We start from the raw sequence: 17,568 nt of genomic DNA on the forward strand, positions 1-17,568 counted from the left end.
TGCCCATTTGAAGCTTTGGGGTTCACCTTGCCAATAATATCCAGTCCCCATACAGAGAAGGGCCATGGTGTCGTCAGCTTATAGAGTTCGGAAGCAGGGGCATGGATCTGGTTCGCGTGCTCCTGACACTTGAAGCATTTTCTGACGTGTTTACAGCAATCTGTCTCCATCGTGAGCCAATAGTAGCCGAGTCACAGGATCTTCTTGACCATCATGTGTCCATTCATGTGTGGGCCGCATAGTCCATTGTGGATTTCTAACGTGATCTGTGTTGCTTCTGTTTCATTCACACAGCGGAGAAGGACTTGATTAAAGGATCGCTTGTAGAGGATGCCCCTAGTAATCACGTACTATGCCGCTAGCCATTGTATGGTGTGACGATCGGTCAGAGTGGCTCCTTCTGGGTACTTCTGGTGTTCGAGGTATTTCTTGATACTTGTGTACCACGACCGATCATTCGAGGATAGCTCAGCTTCATCGATCTGTCGGTAGAATGCGGGTTCCTCCTGAAGTTCGACAGTGAGTTCCCATTCAGCAACTCCTTTTGGAATTTCTAGCATTGATGCGAGGGTAGTCAGAGCATCTGCGAATTGGTTCTTCACCCGAGCCATGTAAGAGAATGTGATCTCATCGAATTCTTCGACTAAATTCTCCAGATACACATGATAAAAGATCAACTTTTCATCCTTGGTCCTCCAATTGTCATTTATCTGATTGATGATGAGTTGTGAGTCTCCGAAGGCTCTTAACTTCCTTACGTTGAGGATGATGGCTTCTCTTAGACCAACGATGCATACTTCGTATTCAGCTACGTTGTTGGTGCATTGGAATGCTAGCCTTTTGGATATGGGAATTGGGACGTCCTCAGGAGAATAGAGTATGGCGCCTACTCCACTTCTTTTTAAGTTTGCGGCTCTGTCAAAGAAGAGTGTCCACTCTCCTGCCTTTCTTCCTTCGTCCTCCTCAATCAGGAGAATATCCTCGACGGGAAAGGTCTTCAATGGTTGATAGTCCGGCAGAGAGTGGGCTGCTAAGTGGTCGGCCAATGCTTGCCCCTTGATTGCTTTCTGGGTGACATAAGTGATGTCGAACTTTGAAAGCAATAGCTGCCATTTTGCGATCCTACCCGTTAGTGCCGGCTTTTCGAACAAGTATTTCAACGGGTCCATGCAAGCGAGCAGAAGGATCGGGTGAGCGATCATATATTGTCCTAGTCGTTGTGTTGTCCAGACTAGGGCGAGGCACATTTTCTCTAAGCTAGAATATTTGGCTTCATAGCTTGTGAATCGTCGGCTTAGATAATAGATTGCTTGCTCTTTTCTTCCTGTGTCATCGTGTTGGCCAAGAACGCATCCAATTACTTCTGTTGCGATGGAGATATATAGCAGTAATGGCCTACCCGGAGTAGGTGGCATGAGCACTAGAGGATTTACCAAGTATTTTTTGATCTTTTCGAAGGCCGCTTGGCAATCATCATTCCATTCTTTTGGCGAGTTCTTCCGTAACAGCTTGAATATGGGCTTACAGACCGGAGTGAGCTATGCGATGAATCGGCTGATATACTGGATCCGTCCGAGGAAGCGCCGAATTTCCTTTTCAGTCTTAGGCGGCGGCATTTTGATGATTGCCTTGGTCTTAGTCTCATCCACCCGGATACCATCTTCGCTGACAATAAAACCTAGCAGCTTGCCCCCGGTTGCACCGAAGACACACTTTTGCGGGTTGAGGCGGAGCTTGAATTTTTCTACCCTATTGAAGAGCTTCTCAAGGTCTTCGAAGTGTCCGTCGATCGTGCGACACTTGACGATCATATTATCCACGTAAACTTCCATCTCCTTGTTTATCATATCATGGAACAAAGCAGTCATGGCTCGTTGATATGTAGCTCCGGCATTCTTCAATCCGAAGGGCATAACTCGATAGCAGAAAGTTCCCCATGGTGTGATGAAGGAAGTCTTCTCTCGATCTTCGATGGCCATCTTGATCTGGTTGTAACCGGAAAAACTGTCCATGAAAGAGAAGATCTTGTGTCCAGCAGTATTATCTACCAGTGTATTGATATGAGGTAGAGGGAAATCGTCTTTAGGGCTTGCTTTGTTGAGATCTCTGAAGTCGATGCACATCCTGACTTTCTCATCCTTCTTTGAAACTGGTACAATGTTTGCGAGCCATTCCGGGTAGTTGGAGACTACTAAGAATCCTGCATTGTATTACTTGATGACTTCATCACGAATCTTTAGGGCCTATTCTGGCTTCATTCTTCACAGCTTCTACTTGATAGGTTTCATGTCTGGCTTTATTGGCAAATGATCCACCACCAGATCTTCATTGAGGCCTGGCATATCCTTGTAAGAGAAGGCAAAGTTGGACAATCTTAGTTTCTGAAACTCGATCATCCTCTGCTTATATTCCGGGGATAATGATCTTCCGATATGCACCTCTCTAGGGAGTTCTGCAGATCCTAAGTTCACAACCTCGAAGTCATCTACTACAATATTGGCCTTTGTTTCGAACTTTTCGAGAGAATTCTCGAATTCGAGAGCTGTATCATCATTTTCCTCATCTGGGGCTTCATCCAAACCCATGAGTTCGAAGTCCAACTCTAGATCGAAATCATACGAGTCGACCTCAAACTCCTGCAATGTGTGCGAGGTGTTTGGCATAGTGATTTTTGAAAGTTTTTCTATTGTTTTTGTATTTTGCAAATTTTCTGATGTTTTGTAGTTTTGAGGAATATCTGATTTTTTTGTATTTTTGGGAATATGTGATGTTTTTGTGTTTTGAAAATTTTCTAATTTTTTTGTGTCGCCAAGGTGTCCTGAACAGGACGGTGTTGCGAACCATGATTGGTCTTGCCTTGGTTCGGGATACCAACTGCTATTTACATTGGCATTTTTTTAAGGCCAGCATCCATGAATGGTTCGCCGGCTGATTCGATCGTTAGGGAGACAGCTGTCTATGGTGGTTCTTTCCCCTGTCCGATCTGATTGTTTTGTTTTATCTGTTCCTGTGGGTCATCTGTCCTGATGACCATGATATCCACTAGGCTAGGCTCAGAGCCAGAATCTGATTCGATCTCTTCACCCAGGAGTTGGAGTCCTTCTAGCTCCTCAGGTTCGTCTTATGATGGGACCTTAACGTTCGTCCAATCAAGGGCAGGCCATTTTCCCTTGTCAACCCAATGGATGGGCTACTTTTGCCCCTTGTGTCGCTGAGCTGGTGGCGAGGATGTGTCCCCCTGATTGTGGGTGGGTATGGGTGTCTCCATATTCTTACCTTTGTTTCCTTCAAGGGGCACTCCTGGTTCTGGGTCTTTTGTGGGTGGACCTGTTTCTACGCCCCTAGCTTCATGTGATGGGTCTAGGGATTCTGCCCCTAGCTTTAGATGTGCTTTTGATGCCCTGAGGATCCTATCCCACCTTATTGGTGGCCAGATGGACTCCAAGTTAGCATGTTCTATGAGTTTGAGTTGCTGGAGTTGGTCCTCAAGGGACCTCATCGTGTCTTCATGAACTGTCCCAGCCTTTATGAAATTGATGGGTGTGCACTTAAACGGTTGACCCTTTTTTGGCCTTTCATCCTGATCCTCTGGTGTCGGCTGATATCCCAATCCCTGTCTCTGCATGTTGACAGGTGCTGGTTTTACCACCATACCTTTGCCATGGAACTCGGTACGGTAGTTCAGGATTTGCCGTTCGACAGGAGGAATGACATATTTAGCAGCAAGAGGGCGTGGGTTGGTGATTACATTCACATTTTTGAATTCGAAGCTGTGATATGATATGTCACATTCTGCATGATAAATGTCAATCACTGGGATGTCGGTTTCTGGGATATTGACCGTCACCGGTAAGATGATTTTTGGCTTGGCCAACACTGAAATGATTTGATTTCCCAAAGGAAATTTAACCCTTTGATGGAGGGTGGATGGGATGGCTCCAACGGTATGGAGCTATGGTCGCCCCAACAGAAGGTTAAATGAGGCAGGAATATCGATGACCTGAAACATGACAAGGATCATGTCTGGTCCGATTTGTAATTCAAAGTCGATTTCTACCTCAACCTGCCTTCGGGAGTTTTCGAAGGCTCTAACGCTCATGGTGTTGGGCTTGAAAGAGGACGGTTTTATCCCCAACCTTTTGGCAGTCCTCAAAGGACAGACATTCAGGCTAGATCCATTGTCTATGAGCACGAGTGGGACTTTGAAATTCTTATGAGGGGCAACTATATTTAGTGAACATTCATGTTCACGCCCTTCAGGTGGTAGTTCCTCATCTGAGAAAGTGATAACTTATGGTGTGAGGAGTTGTCCGATCATACTTGCCATCATTTTGAGAGGTACATCAGGAGAGATATGGGCATCATTCAATATTTTCACAAAGACTTCTCGATGTGATCTTGATGTGCATATGAGTTCCCAGATGGATATTTGTGCGGGAATGGTTTTGAGTTGAGCTGCTATGTCATAAGCAGCATTGGTCTTGCAAGTGGTTCCCGACAAAGTTCCCCAGGTTTCTTTCAAATTTTAATTGTCTCTCTTGAAATACCTCCCGTTGTTACCCACTTCATCGCATTCTAGGTAATGCCATGGGACTGCTTTGGGGTCGTAGGAGGGAACCGTCCTTCCTTCCAGGAATATCAGCGGTTCTTGCGAATGGGGAGTTGTGGCTGGAATGTTTTGTAATGGATCCGATGACTTTTCTTGAGGTGCTACCAAGTCCTGACTGGTTTTGGAAGCAGAGTTTTCTTCCCCTTTTTGATGTGTGGGAAGGATCCTCTGGGCATGTGCCAACGTGGGGCATTAGGAATGTTGGGGCATGAACCGAGGGTGCCCCTTGCGAGGTTAGCGGGGTTAGATCAGGGAGGCCTATCGGGAGGACAATGGGTTCAGGATTTAACCTTTTTGAATGTACCGAGGATGGAGTTGAATGTGCCCCTTTGGGGGCAAGATGCTGAAGGTGTGACCTATTGGGTGCTGCTTCAATGAATACAAGAGGCGGTGTTGATGGTGCTGCAAGAGGCTGAGTGGCTGGTGCTGCTTCCAGAAAAATAAGAGGTTGAGTGGTTGGTGCTGCTTCAAGGAATACCAGAGGCCCAGGCGATGGCGCCTGTTGGTATCCCCATGCCCGGTTTGCTGTGTCGGGCATGATTGCTTATATGGAATGATGTGGAGAGGAGTACGTGGGTTACCCTCCTTCGATGTGGTTGACAATAAAGGTGCTAGATGTGTTGGGTCTTGCTTGATGCAATGGCAGGGGGTTTTGGAGAATGTTGGCTTGGGCCGTATTGCTAGCCTGTGGGGTGATGGCGATTTTTTGACTTTCGATCAAATCTTGGATTGCATGTTTCAAAGCGAAGCAGCGGTCCGTTAGATGGCCAGGAGCCTGATGGTATGCGCAGTATTGATTTTCGTTATAACCAGGTGGCAAAGGGTTAGGGGGAAGCCGCGGTTGGAGCGGTGTCAGAAGCTACTTTTGCATTAACATAGTCAAAACCTGACTGTATAGTTGTGCTAAAGGGGTAAACTTTCTTCCTAACATTGCCTGTTTGTATGGTCCTCGCGCATTCCCCCTAGGTTGTTGCTATTGTTGTTGAGACAGTTGTGCCTGATATCCCTATTGGGTCGGTTGGGGTTAGTACTGCCTATTTGGCTGTGGCTGGTACTGCTCGTCTTGACGTGGCTCTGGTTGTGGAGCATACTAGTTACCTTGAGTATTAACGACAATGTTGTTAACTTCTATGGTATGTTGCACGAGAGCAGTGCTATTTCCATTCCCATATCAATGGGTTTCCCCTCGACTTTGTTTCTCTTGATTGAGGGGGCCTGGTGTGGCCATGGGGAAATGGTCTCAGCCCTGATTCCGGCTTCGACTTGTTCTCCGGCTCGGATGAGTTGGGAGAAATTTACGTATGGATACGAGATTAGATATCCTGAAATGCTGGGATTTTCTGAATGTACAATCATGGATATCTACTCCTCGTCATCGATGGAGTTTCTCATTCGAGCTGTCATGGCTCGCCACCGTCCTACGTATGCCGATAAGGATTCATCACTTTTTTATCTTAAGGCAACCAGGTTAGATCTTCTTAGAGCCATGTTCAGGTTATATAAGAACCTGTCAATGAATGCCTGGGAGAGTTTTTCCCAGGTTCTGATTTGATGGTTGTCCGGTGAGGTGTACCAATCCAAGGCGTCACCCTTAAGGGATTTCTGGAAGAGTCGTATCAAGGCTCCATCATTCCCTGCTATCGCATTGAGTTCTCCACAAAATGCTTTTAGATGTGCTGTGGGGCACCCGCTACCGTCATACCTTTTGAATTTTGATACCTCAAAGTTCGGAGGTACCCGGGCATCTGGGAAGGGACAAAGGTCCCTAAATTTGGTGGATGGGTGGTCCACTCCTTGCTATCTCTAGAGCTGATTTTGCACCATCTGTAGTTGCTCTCGTAATTCCTCAATCTCAAACTTGCTTTGAGGATGGTGTCTTGCCCCTTGATGTAGGGCTTGTGCTGCTTTTTCTTCGTATGGATCAAGAATGAGAGGTTGTTGGAAAGATGGTGGACTCCCTGTGGCGGGACGAAGCTGGAATAGAACGCCGCTCCCTTTCGAAAGAGGGTGTGATGTTCGAAAATGGCTCCCGCCTGAGGTATCTACCAAATCCGGAATGTTACTCCCGTTAGGGGGAATGAGTTGGACTCGAAACTGGTCCCCTTCATGGGCATCTGCCAGTTCTTGTCTGTGGTTCCCATGAGGGGGAACTTGTGTTGTAACCGGGTTGTTGTGATGTGCTGAGTAGAGATGTGCAGGAGGGTTGCTCCCAATTGCTAACTGCTATTGATCTTGTGCTGACTCTTCTGGGGGAGGAAGCATGGGATTTGCTGGAGGAATGAGGGAGAAGGCAAAAGGGGTTTGAGGGAGTGGACTGTTTTGTACACTAGGTTGGGTTGCCTGTGTATTCAGTGTGGCACTTGGTACTAGGCGAAGTAGTAGCTCTTGCATTGCTCGAAGACTTTGGAAAATTTCTTGCATGGTGTTGTTGGCTTGAGGGTCTATTGGGGCTACTAGTGGTAGCAATGCGGGTGATGATGTAGGTGCGGGTGCAGATGTTTCGGGAGCTGGTTGAGGTGCCGGCTCTTCTTCATGGGTAGCTTGAGAGGCCGTGGCTGTGCGGGATCGAGTGGTCATGGTTCGTATCTGGGCCTAAGAAAGTGCAAGCCAAAGAATTTTCTTTGAGTGTAATGATGATTTCCCATGAAATTGAAGTACCACACACTTTTGAGTCAGGTCTCAGCTAGTGCGAGCTAGTAAATTCCCAGCAAAGTCGCTATTCTGTAGACACTGAAAAATCGACGCCCACGCTGATTTTATATTTGTGATGTGATTAGGGGGGTGATAGGCTGATTATGGATGTTGGAGTCGCCACTAGCCGAAAAATCTCAAAATCCCGCGGTTAGCTAGAACTACGAAATTCATAAGGTGAGGGAAATCCGAAGACTTTCCTACCTTAAATTGACTCCTGGTCTGCGATCCGAGATTCCAGTTAAGGGACCTCGGTTACAAAGAGGTAAGGTTTTAAGCACCCTCTCTGCCCATAAGAACGTACGGTCTCTACTTTATGTGGTAAAACAATCTCAAGGGATGGATGATGTGGTCGGGATAGGACTAGGCACACACGTGGATTTCTAATGTGACAAGATCCGAGATTTCAGTAAGCCACAGAGCATACGTCCAACGGCGTGTCTAGAAGGCGGATGTGATGATGCTTATGCAAAGATTAAAAAAATGGACTAGATCACTAGAAATTTCTGATGTGACATGATCCGATGTACGGCAAGCTACAGAGCATACGTTCACTAGAGATCTAGAGAAGCAGGGGGGTTGAGAAGGGAGTATATGTCATGATGAATGCTTATATGTAAATGGATCCTTGGCTTGATCTTGAGTAGGCTAGGATATGGGTTGAACCATGATCAACTAGGCTACGCTGGGAGGTTAGGAGGCAAGGAGTGGGCTAAGAAGATAGCTGAAAATCTGGACTTGAAGGCTTGGGAGCATCTCCTCAGCCTCATTTACTTCCTCTCTCTCTCTACCTCTCACTCTCCCTCTCACTCTCCTTCTCACTTAAGCTTGGAAGTGAAGAGTTGTTGATGGAAATGAGAAGAGGAGAAGGCTATTTATAGCCTTCTCCAATGACATTGCTGTAATTGCTAAGTTTGAGAGGGTTAAAAGCTGAGGTGGCAGGTGGTGGTTGGTGGAGAGGAGAGAGACGTCAATGGCACATTCTCATTGGCTTGTGGGGCTGGTAAATTGGTAAATAACGAAGGTAGGGAGTAATTTTGAAGGAAAGTTGACTTTTGGACGCTGGGACAGCTGTCCACACGCGGGCCGCGAGGGGCGGCATTGGAAGTACCACAGGCAGTAGTCAGACTACCGCCTGGGCTTCGTTCGGGCCGAGTTTGCACGTGTGGGTTTTGTACCTTGTGCAGGTTCGCCTGGAGGTCTTCTTTTGGGGTTTGCGGCTCAAACAAATGGGTTTAGGCTTGGGTAAAAGGGGGTCCTGGTTAAGATATAGGGTATAGGCGCGGTTGCATGTGTGCTGAACGGTTTGGATCACGGTTTCGGGTTGCGGATTGGGGGTTTGGGGACCATTTGGTCAGGGTTTAGTTTGGGCTGCGATTAAGGTTTGGTTCAAGGTATGATCATGGTTCCCAGATAGTCTTAGCCTTCACAAGGTGTAGCCTGGGTGGGGTGTCTACACACTGTAATACACAATGATTAAAATAAACACAACCACTATATAAAAACATAACATCATTCACAATAATACAGATTGATTATACTAAATACAATCATTGTATAAAAACACAACACATTGACACATTCAACCAATACATTTATCAAATCCATAGTAACAATTAATGCATTTCCAACAAAAAATAGGTCCAGCCACACATTCACACACACACACACACACACACACACACACACACAAAACAAAAAAAAAAAACAAAAAACAAAACAAAAACAAACCAAAAAAAAAAAAAGAAGAAAAAGAAGAAGAAGAAGAAGAAGAAGCTCAATCCAGCCACGCATGCATACCCAACTAAAGTTAGGTCTTGCCTTCCATGCACAACCAAATATGGGTCCAGCCACGCATACACAATCAGCTATTCATTAAATACACTGCATTATATAAAAGAAAATGCAATCAGCAAGTGGAAGAAAATTATCAGTAACTCATCAAATACAGTGCATCAAATGAAAAAAAAAAAAAAGCAACAAATGCAAGAAAATTGTCCAATGTATATCTTGTATTAGATGAAATAAATTGAAATAACAAATGCAAGAAAATGGTCTATCCATTCATTGAATAACTTACATTAGATGTCCAAAAATGCAATAAAAAATGAAAAAAAAAATTGGTTTAGCCATTGATCGAATATCTTACATTAGATCAAAGAAAATACAAGAAAATGGTCTAACCATTTATTGTAAGAAAATGCAGTTAGCAAAACTAATAGAAATTGGGTAAGCTATATTCAACATAATCCTATATACTGGTCTGACAACCAATACTTATATGACTACCAGTTTAAAGGGTAAGCTAAAATGCAAGAAAAACAATTTAAGGGGTAATCTTAAATATAGAATATTGCAATCAGTAAAACTAGCAGAAATTGATCATGATCCAATTATTGACCATATCCCTGCTTACATTTAAATTAAATACAATTGGCAAATGCATTATAATACAATTAGTTGGAAAGTCTCAAATGTCAGTATCTCGGCTTGTCAATAACGCATGCTAGGGAGTCTTGAGTTAGTTGAGCCTCTATTGGAAGGCATTGGAAGAATGAAGACTTGAAGATATGAAGCATCAAGGCTTAAAGACAATGTGTAAATTAAGATGCCTTGGTGATCCTAGCCCTAAACCCCTTTTAGTTCCAAAACAACTTACCATCACATGACTTGATTTAAATAGGAAAACATTAAGTCATTAGGTTAGTGCCAGGTAGATTATGTGCAAAGTGCTTAAAAAGAAAGAAAATTGTATTGCACAAGTTTGATAGGTCTTCATTCCAATCGAGATACCTTCGTTTGGTCTCGATCGATCGAAGCCATAGGCTCGATCGATTAGAGGTGCGCAAAAAAGTGCAACAACATTTTGCCCCTAAGTTGAATTAAGTTCGATCGATGGATACTAACCGTTACATGACCATTGGAGATTTTTTTTTTCTATAAAATTGGCACTCGGTCATTTGCAAATATAATGGGTTTTGGTATAAATAGAACCTTGATGATTCCTCCCTCTTGTAGACTCCAAACCAAAGAGATCAGTGTTTCCCTTCTTATGATTAATCACTGTAATGAGCATTCCAGACTTCATTATGAATGTATGCTTGAACCCTTCCTTTTTCTAAAGATTACAGACTACACTTATAGGTAAATCCTTGTCTATATCATTTAGAATACACATATAAGTGAATCCCTACTTATAACTACCTAATACCATTAGTTGTCAGAAATTCAACCAAACTTCCATTACCTTGGCATCTCAATAGGAAGATCGTTGCTAGTAGTCAATTCAAGGAAGCGGAAGAAGATTGACTTCAAATATCAGGAGAGTACAAGATTAGCGGATTTAAAATTAAAGATGCATCTCAAATGTGCTACAAAGGGGCTCATCCAATCAACTAAGAGTTATTGTTTAGAATACATTGTATACTCTTTTCCTATGTAGAATTGAGTATAGACTTTATAACCTAAACTTGAATTCACCGGAGATGGGTATGTATTTGTTAGTCTCTGTTGGAGCCTCCAGTAGGAGTGTACATATATAGGTCCTTGGATTAGGACCGTAGAGGTTATTGGCTAGCTTATATATATAAAAAAAAAAAAAAACCATTTAAGTCCCAAGGGTTCCACCGACACAGGTATATACGTGTTTTACCAACATGGGTGAGTATATGTATGTCTTTGTGTAGGATCATCACCAACACGGGTGGATATGTGTTTTAGCAACACCGATGAGTATGTGTAGGTCTTTGTGTAGGACCGTCACCGACACGGGTGTCTACCTTGTCCACCAACATGGGTGTGTACATGTCAGTTTATGGTGAACCTATTGAAAATCATCATAAAGATTTTGGTGAACCTATGAAAAATCAATTGAGATAGAGAATTTTGGATTTTTCCTTTAAATTTTGTAATATATTTAATTTGACTATCTTTTCTTACACATTTTAAGCTTTTACTATCATTTATCTTCACCATATGAATCATTGTTACATAATTCAAATCATTACGTTATTATCTTGTAACGCAAGTACTGTGTTTGAAATCACATCCTAGCGGTTAATATATTATCATGGACGTAATGCGTTTCAGGTAGTGACCCTCTTGGTCGACACGTAATCCTATGGGTTGGGTAGTGGTATACAATCGATGTAAGTAAACTGCCATACGTGTTACATCATATTCAGGATTGGATGTCGCAAATAGTCACTACATGAACAAATCATGTCACGTAAATCTTTCAATCGCGTGTTGTGTCGCCTTGAGATGTTCACGTAAATCCACGATAACTTTGGACACATCGATGAATCTTTGTAGTATGGGATGCAGGGCGAGCTAGGTATTTTTGAATTATTTTTCCACATTATGATGATCACTACGTGTGATATGCTGCACATACTTTGCTAAGCATGTATTTCATGTAGAATATGTACGCATACCAATACCACTTGTATTTGTGGTGTATGAGATGTATCGGGACCCTTCTGTTATTCTTATGAATCACTTGAATCATTGTAAACTTTAAAGGACAACCACTACTATGAGTAGGACATTGATCCTCTCAAACCATACAGATATTGTAAGTGAATTACAGGTTAATGAGATGGACGATGACCGTTTATAGAAGACATGTTCGAATAGAGAAGAAGAACAGTGCAAGATTTGCTTTTATTTATTTTTATGCTACTTTCTTAATACAATGTAATAAGTTCCGATTGAGAGGGCATTAGAAAATTAGTTGGACACTTTTTACTATAATGAAATAATAAATACAGTTGATTTTACTCTCATGAATCCACCTTCGTGAATATAACTAGATGTGATATAAATGAAAAAAAAGGTGTGATTTTAAAGCATCTAATTTTTATATTATTAACACCTAGAATTCTCAAGTACGAGTACATACTCGGGCCACAAAAATTCAGAGCATTACTGTAACATCCCAATTTTTCGCAGCGGGAGTACATACTCGTGCCCGAGATTTCTAGATATTAATAATGTAAAGATTTGGATGTTTTAAAGTCTTACCTTGATCTTCTTTTCATTTAGATCACATCCAATTTCATTCACAAAGGTAATCATTCACGAGGGTAAAATTAACTATATTTATCATTCCATAATATTAAAAGAATTTAACATATTGTCAAATGTCCTCCTAATGGAAGCTTATTACATTATCAAAGTATACAGCGGGAATAAATAAAGCTAAATCATAAAACTATCTTTTATTCATTCAGTATAATCCTTCGTAGGGAGATGGTCCTCTAGGTCTTCAGCCTATACATCACATGCATCATATGTACGGTTAGAGATGGTCAATATCCTACTCATAGTGATGGTTATCCTTTAAGATTAACAATAATTCAAGATATTCATAAAAGTGTTGTAAGGGTTCTGATATTCTCGTACTTCACCAATACGAGAGGTATCAGCATGTGTAACCAATATATATAAATGCATGCCTATCAAAGTGTGTGCAACTCATCATACTTAGTGATCAATACAATGTGAAATACAATTCATAGAGAACCTGACTCACCCCGCATCCCATAACTACGGAGATTCACCGGCATGTCAAACGTTAACGTGGATTTATGTGAACATCTTAAGGCGACACAACAACACGGTTGGGGGATTTACGTAATACGATGTGTTCATGGAGCAACTATTTGTGACATCCAATCCTGAAAAGTGATGCAACACGCATGATGATTTACTTACATTAATTGTGCACCACGCCAACCAACCCATGGAATTACGTGCCGATCAAGAGGACCGCTACCCTTAACGTGTTACGTTCATGATAAATATTTGAATCACTAGTTGTGATACCTCTACCACATCACTTGCATTGATAGAGAAATAATTTGAATCATGAGAGTTTTAAAATTTTAAGACACATGCCTAAGCCATAAAAGTAGATAGCACAAGGCTAACAAAATCGGTAGAAGAGTAACAATGGCTAACTCAACAAAGAGGAGAGTAGCAATAGCTAACTCAATAAAGAAAAGAGTAGCAATGGCTAACTCAATAAAGAAGAAAGTAACAAGGCTTAACTCAACAAAATTGGTAAAGACAATGGTAAGGCTTGTATCCATCACCCCACATAAATTAATAATGATCACACGTAATTAAAATCACACCTAAACCATAATTCTTAAAGGATAAATAATTATGGCAGAGAGAGGATCAAGAAAGCATAGCATGTAAAAGGCAAGATAAAGCATATCAACTTAAATTAGTGTAAGCTTAAAGGAATCTCTTACCTTTGGTTGTTTGATCTCTCACTACCAGAAATTTTATGTCGAGATGTGGACGTTCATCCTAAACCATATGGTTTGAATGATTAAAGTTAAACTAGGATTTAGTATATGATGAGGTTAGAACTAGACTACTATAAGTTAGAATTCAGACTAGAGAAGGTGGACATCTTACCTTGCTCGGTCTCGCGATCTCAACCCGACAACCTAATGCTAGCGGATCGTATCCGTAACCAACCGACTCTTGTCTTCTCCTTCTTCTCCTTCTTTTTCTTGAAAGGTTGGGTAGAAAATCTGGGTGCGCCAAACTAATCAGTCAGCCTGAACTAGACCGAGTTAACTCGATTATGCGTTCGTACCTTCTCTCTTTCTCTCTCTCTTTTTCTCTCTCGTTTCTTGCCTTCTTTCTTTCTTTCTTACTGGTGCATTCTCCAGCATTGGGTGCAGAGTATTTATACAAAGCAAGGATTTCCAAAACCTTCTTGCACAGGATGGGTATTGGCGAATGGACTGCGCAGGTTTCTCGCATCATGTGTGGGCAACCGTCTCAATTACGTTCTTTCCTCCTTCCTTTTCGGTTAGAGTTTAATGGGTTTTTGGATGGGTCTTAGGAGAATCGTGGGTGCCACAAAATGGATGTATCAGATTGGAGCCTGATCCTTGATTTCGGTCGCGAGAGATCTTGTAGTGTAGTCGATTTCCTGTTGGAGATGCGCAGCGAAGAAAGTTCCGATTTCTGGAATCATGGAGGCCATCCTGATTCTTCCGGCGTTCTTGGCTAGGATCGGAACTTCTTCTAACATAGATTGGACGATCCACCTTGAAAATCAACGGATGGATGGATTGATCTATAGATGAAGATTACTTTTAACAGTCAAATTTAGGCTAGAATGAATGTGAATGTATAAACAAGATAGATTTGAGTTACTAAGTGAAGCCTTCATAGTAACACCCGAGTACTGAAAAGTACGGAGTGTTACAACAACAAATTAGAATACCAAGTAAAGGCCACCACGGTTAAGGAATGGACGAACAATTGTAACTTATGATGATCAGTGTTAGCTAATTTACCACATTGCTTGGTGAATCATCATATTTGATCTACGGTCAATTGACCAGTGTCACCAGTGAAAAGTGCGAAATCTAGTGGATAATTTTCGGGTAATGAATGTTGTCGGTTGATCCATTTTGGATATGGTTTATGGTATACCGGGGTAATAGTGCGGCCAAGAACCTAACTTGACACTTTTTTGACCATTTGCATAACCCAGTCATGATCCAGATGTTGAGGATCAACCATTGGTGATGAATCTGGACTCCCAGATATTGCCCCACATTATAAGGTGGATTCCTAGGGAAATGGTGCCCCCCAAGCATTCCTTGATTTCTAACTTCATAAATAAAGTTTTTAGCCTCCTGCTCAGGTCGTTTGAATTTAGTAGGTGGGGGTGCATTCTACATACCATGTACCGGAGTAGGATGCGTATTCCATTGTGGGGTAGCTCTAACGGTACAGGCGTCAAGTTTCCGACAAAGCTAACTTTAACATTTTTCTAAGGTGAATTAGGTGCCCTTTCGGCAATGATAGCCACTATCCAGTTCAAGTTCTTAGTTTGGCACATCATCCACTCGTTGAAGGTGTTTACCTGAATTCATGATTATTCTGCCTAAGCTCGTGCCTGCTCTACTTGAGTTGTTCGTTACTCCACAATATGTTGGATTCTCATCTGCATAGCGCATAGCCCAAATTTATATTATCTCCAGAGGATCCCTTCGAGATGAGGATGCCCATTCCTGGTTTGAAGGATTCTGCATTGAGTTTGATAGCAAACCCTGGAGTTCAAGTGCTGGTTGCACCTACACCTCCCTAAGTGGAGAAGGTTTCAGCTCATATCTTCACAATTGGATAATTATTCAAACTTATGTAGCACCGGTATGTTTACCAAATTAGGTGTCCCATCGGACGTGTCAAAAGTTGTTGGTGTCTCGGATACATAATTCGGTCACATGTGATGTGTGTGGGCATGCCAAAATCGACCGTGTGATTTGATTCCAACCGAACAACTTTGACCCCCAAATACCAAAATAGGCAGATATGTCAAAATTGACCCTATATGACCGAGATCTGAGAAGAACGGTCGCCTATTCAACCACTTGCAAGATGTTTAAAATGATCAGACGATTATTAGAGGATATGATTCGTCCTTCGAAAATGGGTTACACCTTGCCTTCCATACGAAATTACTTTAAATTATAAAGAAAAACAAAAAGAAAACACTTACAGTCAACCACAAAAGAATAACCACAAAGCACCGAATTACATCTTGCGAGTATGAGCGTAGACTTGGATTACAGCTATGAATTATAGCTACTGGATTACCGCTACTCCTAACGTAGGATTAGACTATTAGTTAGTATAAGACTATTTATGTAAAAGAATATAAAGAATAATTGATAAATTGATTTGTTTATATAGAATTTCTTGATATAGCTACGTGGATGCTTCTTTCCATGGATTGGTTATAGCAATTGCTACAGCAATACTTTACATTTCAATCTCTTTTTACCACCTCTCCCAATTACCGCTTCAGCACTGTTTTTCTTTTGATCACGTTACATTTTTCACTGTTCGGCCACGCTCTAACTCAGCATACTTATGTATCGGGTGTATCATGCAACCAATGCTGGCTGCTATCTTCGCGTGGGTGCATAAAATATCTCCAGATCTCATGACACGCATCCTGTCATAATTTGCTGTTCCAGGGATGGCCAAAATACGGTACAGCACATCCAATACTTAATATTGATGTAGGTCTGTCATCAGGTGGGAACCAGGCAAGGCTGCTGCCAGAGTCCCATTCGCTTACCGTTTGGGCCTGAAGTTAGGCCCAGCCGCCTCCATTTGGGCCTAAAAGTTACTCCTAGTCTGGCCATAGCTGACGTAAATGCGTTAGGTTTTTTTTTTTTTTTTTTTTTTTCATGCCAGCACATGTGACAGGACGCGGATTGGGTACTACCTCGTCCCGAGCTCGGCACGAGGAGGGGCCCATCGTGATGTGTGGGTTTTATCCACACCGTTCATCCAATTTTTCATATCATTTAAGGTTAAAAACCTAAATGTGAGTTAGATCTAAAGGTAAAGTAGACCAAAAAGTGAGGATTAAACTCCTACCGTTGAAAACTTCTTGCTACCATAGGAGTTTTGGATCAAGCTAATATTTTTGGTTTCTCTTAATCGAGGCCTATGTGACCTTACGAAGAGGTGGGATATCAAATAAACATCAATGTGGGCCCTGGGAAAATTTCAACAGTGGATGTCATTATCACAGCTGCTTTTTGTGGTGTGGTCCACTTGATCGTTAGATCTACCTAAATTTTGGTCTCGTAGTCTTAAAATGATATGGAAAAATGTATGGACGGTGTGGATAAACCCATAAATCAAGGTGACCCCCTCAGAACCCCTCCCTGTGCCGAGCTCGGGTCATACGCGTGTAGTACCCAATCCGGGTCCCATGTGACGTCAAAACTCAGTCAATCCCACGCGAGCAACTACAAACCGCCTCTTCAATTTCTCGTGATATTTTGAAAAAGTGTGAGAAATCGCATACTCTCTAGTCGTCCTAGGTGGACCTGGACCCACCGGTCCAATGCTTTCCGGGAGTTAGCAAACCTCGGCAGAAACAAAAAAGTTCGCAGGCGACCTTGTATAGTTACTCCAACGTACGTCCCTTTCCCACCAATACATCTATAACATCCTAGCCATTAAAAACGTGCAATCCATCATAAAAATTATCCAACATGAAAATCAAGACAGTCCATTCATCAAATGAATTAAACTACCAAAATCACCGTACAGTTAATAATCCAACTCAAATGCCTATATGGCCCAACTAATAAATCATTTCTTCCAATTTTTTCCACACTTCATCTTCATTGTATGATCCATATCTTTAACGGATTGGATTTTCCACCAAAATGCCACATTTAGCAGAAAATAAAAAGAAGTTGTAT

General features: G+C 42.1%; 1 protein-coding gene across 1 annotated transcript; it reads right to left on the reverse strand.

Moving 5' to 3' along the window:
- Nucleotides 1–350: 350 nt before the first annotated feature.
- Nucleotides 351–1,169, reverse strand: LOC131220035 (uncharacterized). The gene has a single exon (XM_058215013.1). It carries the CDS (start codon nucleotides 1,167–1,169, stop codon nucleotides 351–353), a length of 819 nt encoding a protein of 272 aa, XP_058070996.1.
- Nucleotides 1,170–17,568: the final 16,399 nt, after the last annotated feature.

The sequence above is a fragment of the Magnolia sinica genome, chromosome 12, assembly GCF_029962835.1.
Source record: "Magnolia sinica isolate HGM2019 chromosome 12, MsV1, whole genome shotgun sequence".
Lineage (NCBI taxonomy): Eukaryota > Viridiplantae > Streptophyta > Magnoliopsida > Magnoliales > Magnoliaceae > Magnolia > Magnolia sinica.

What these genes read in the sequence shown, in the direction of transcription:
- LOC131220035 (XM_058215013.1), bottom strand. Translation starts at nt 1,169, where the DNA reads ATGGACCCGTTGAAATACTTGTTCGAAAAGCCGGCACTAACGGGTAGG.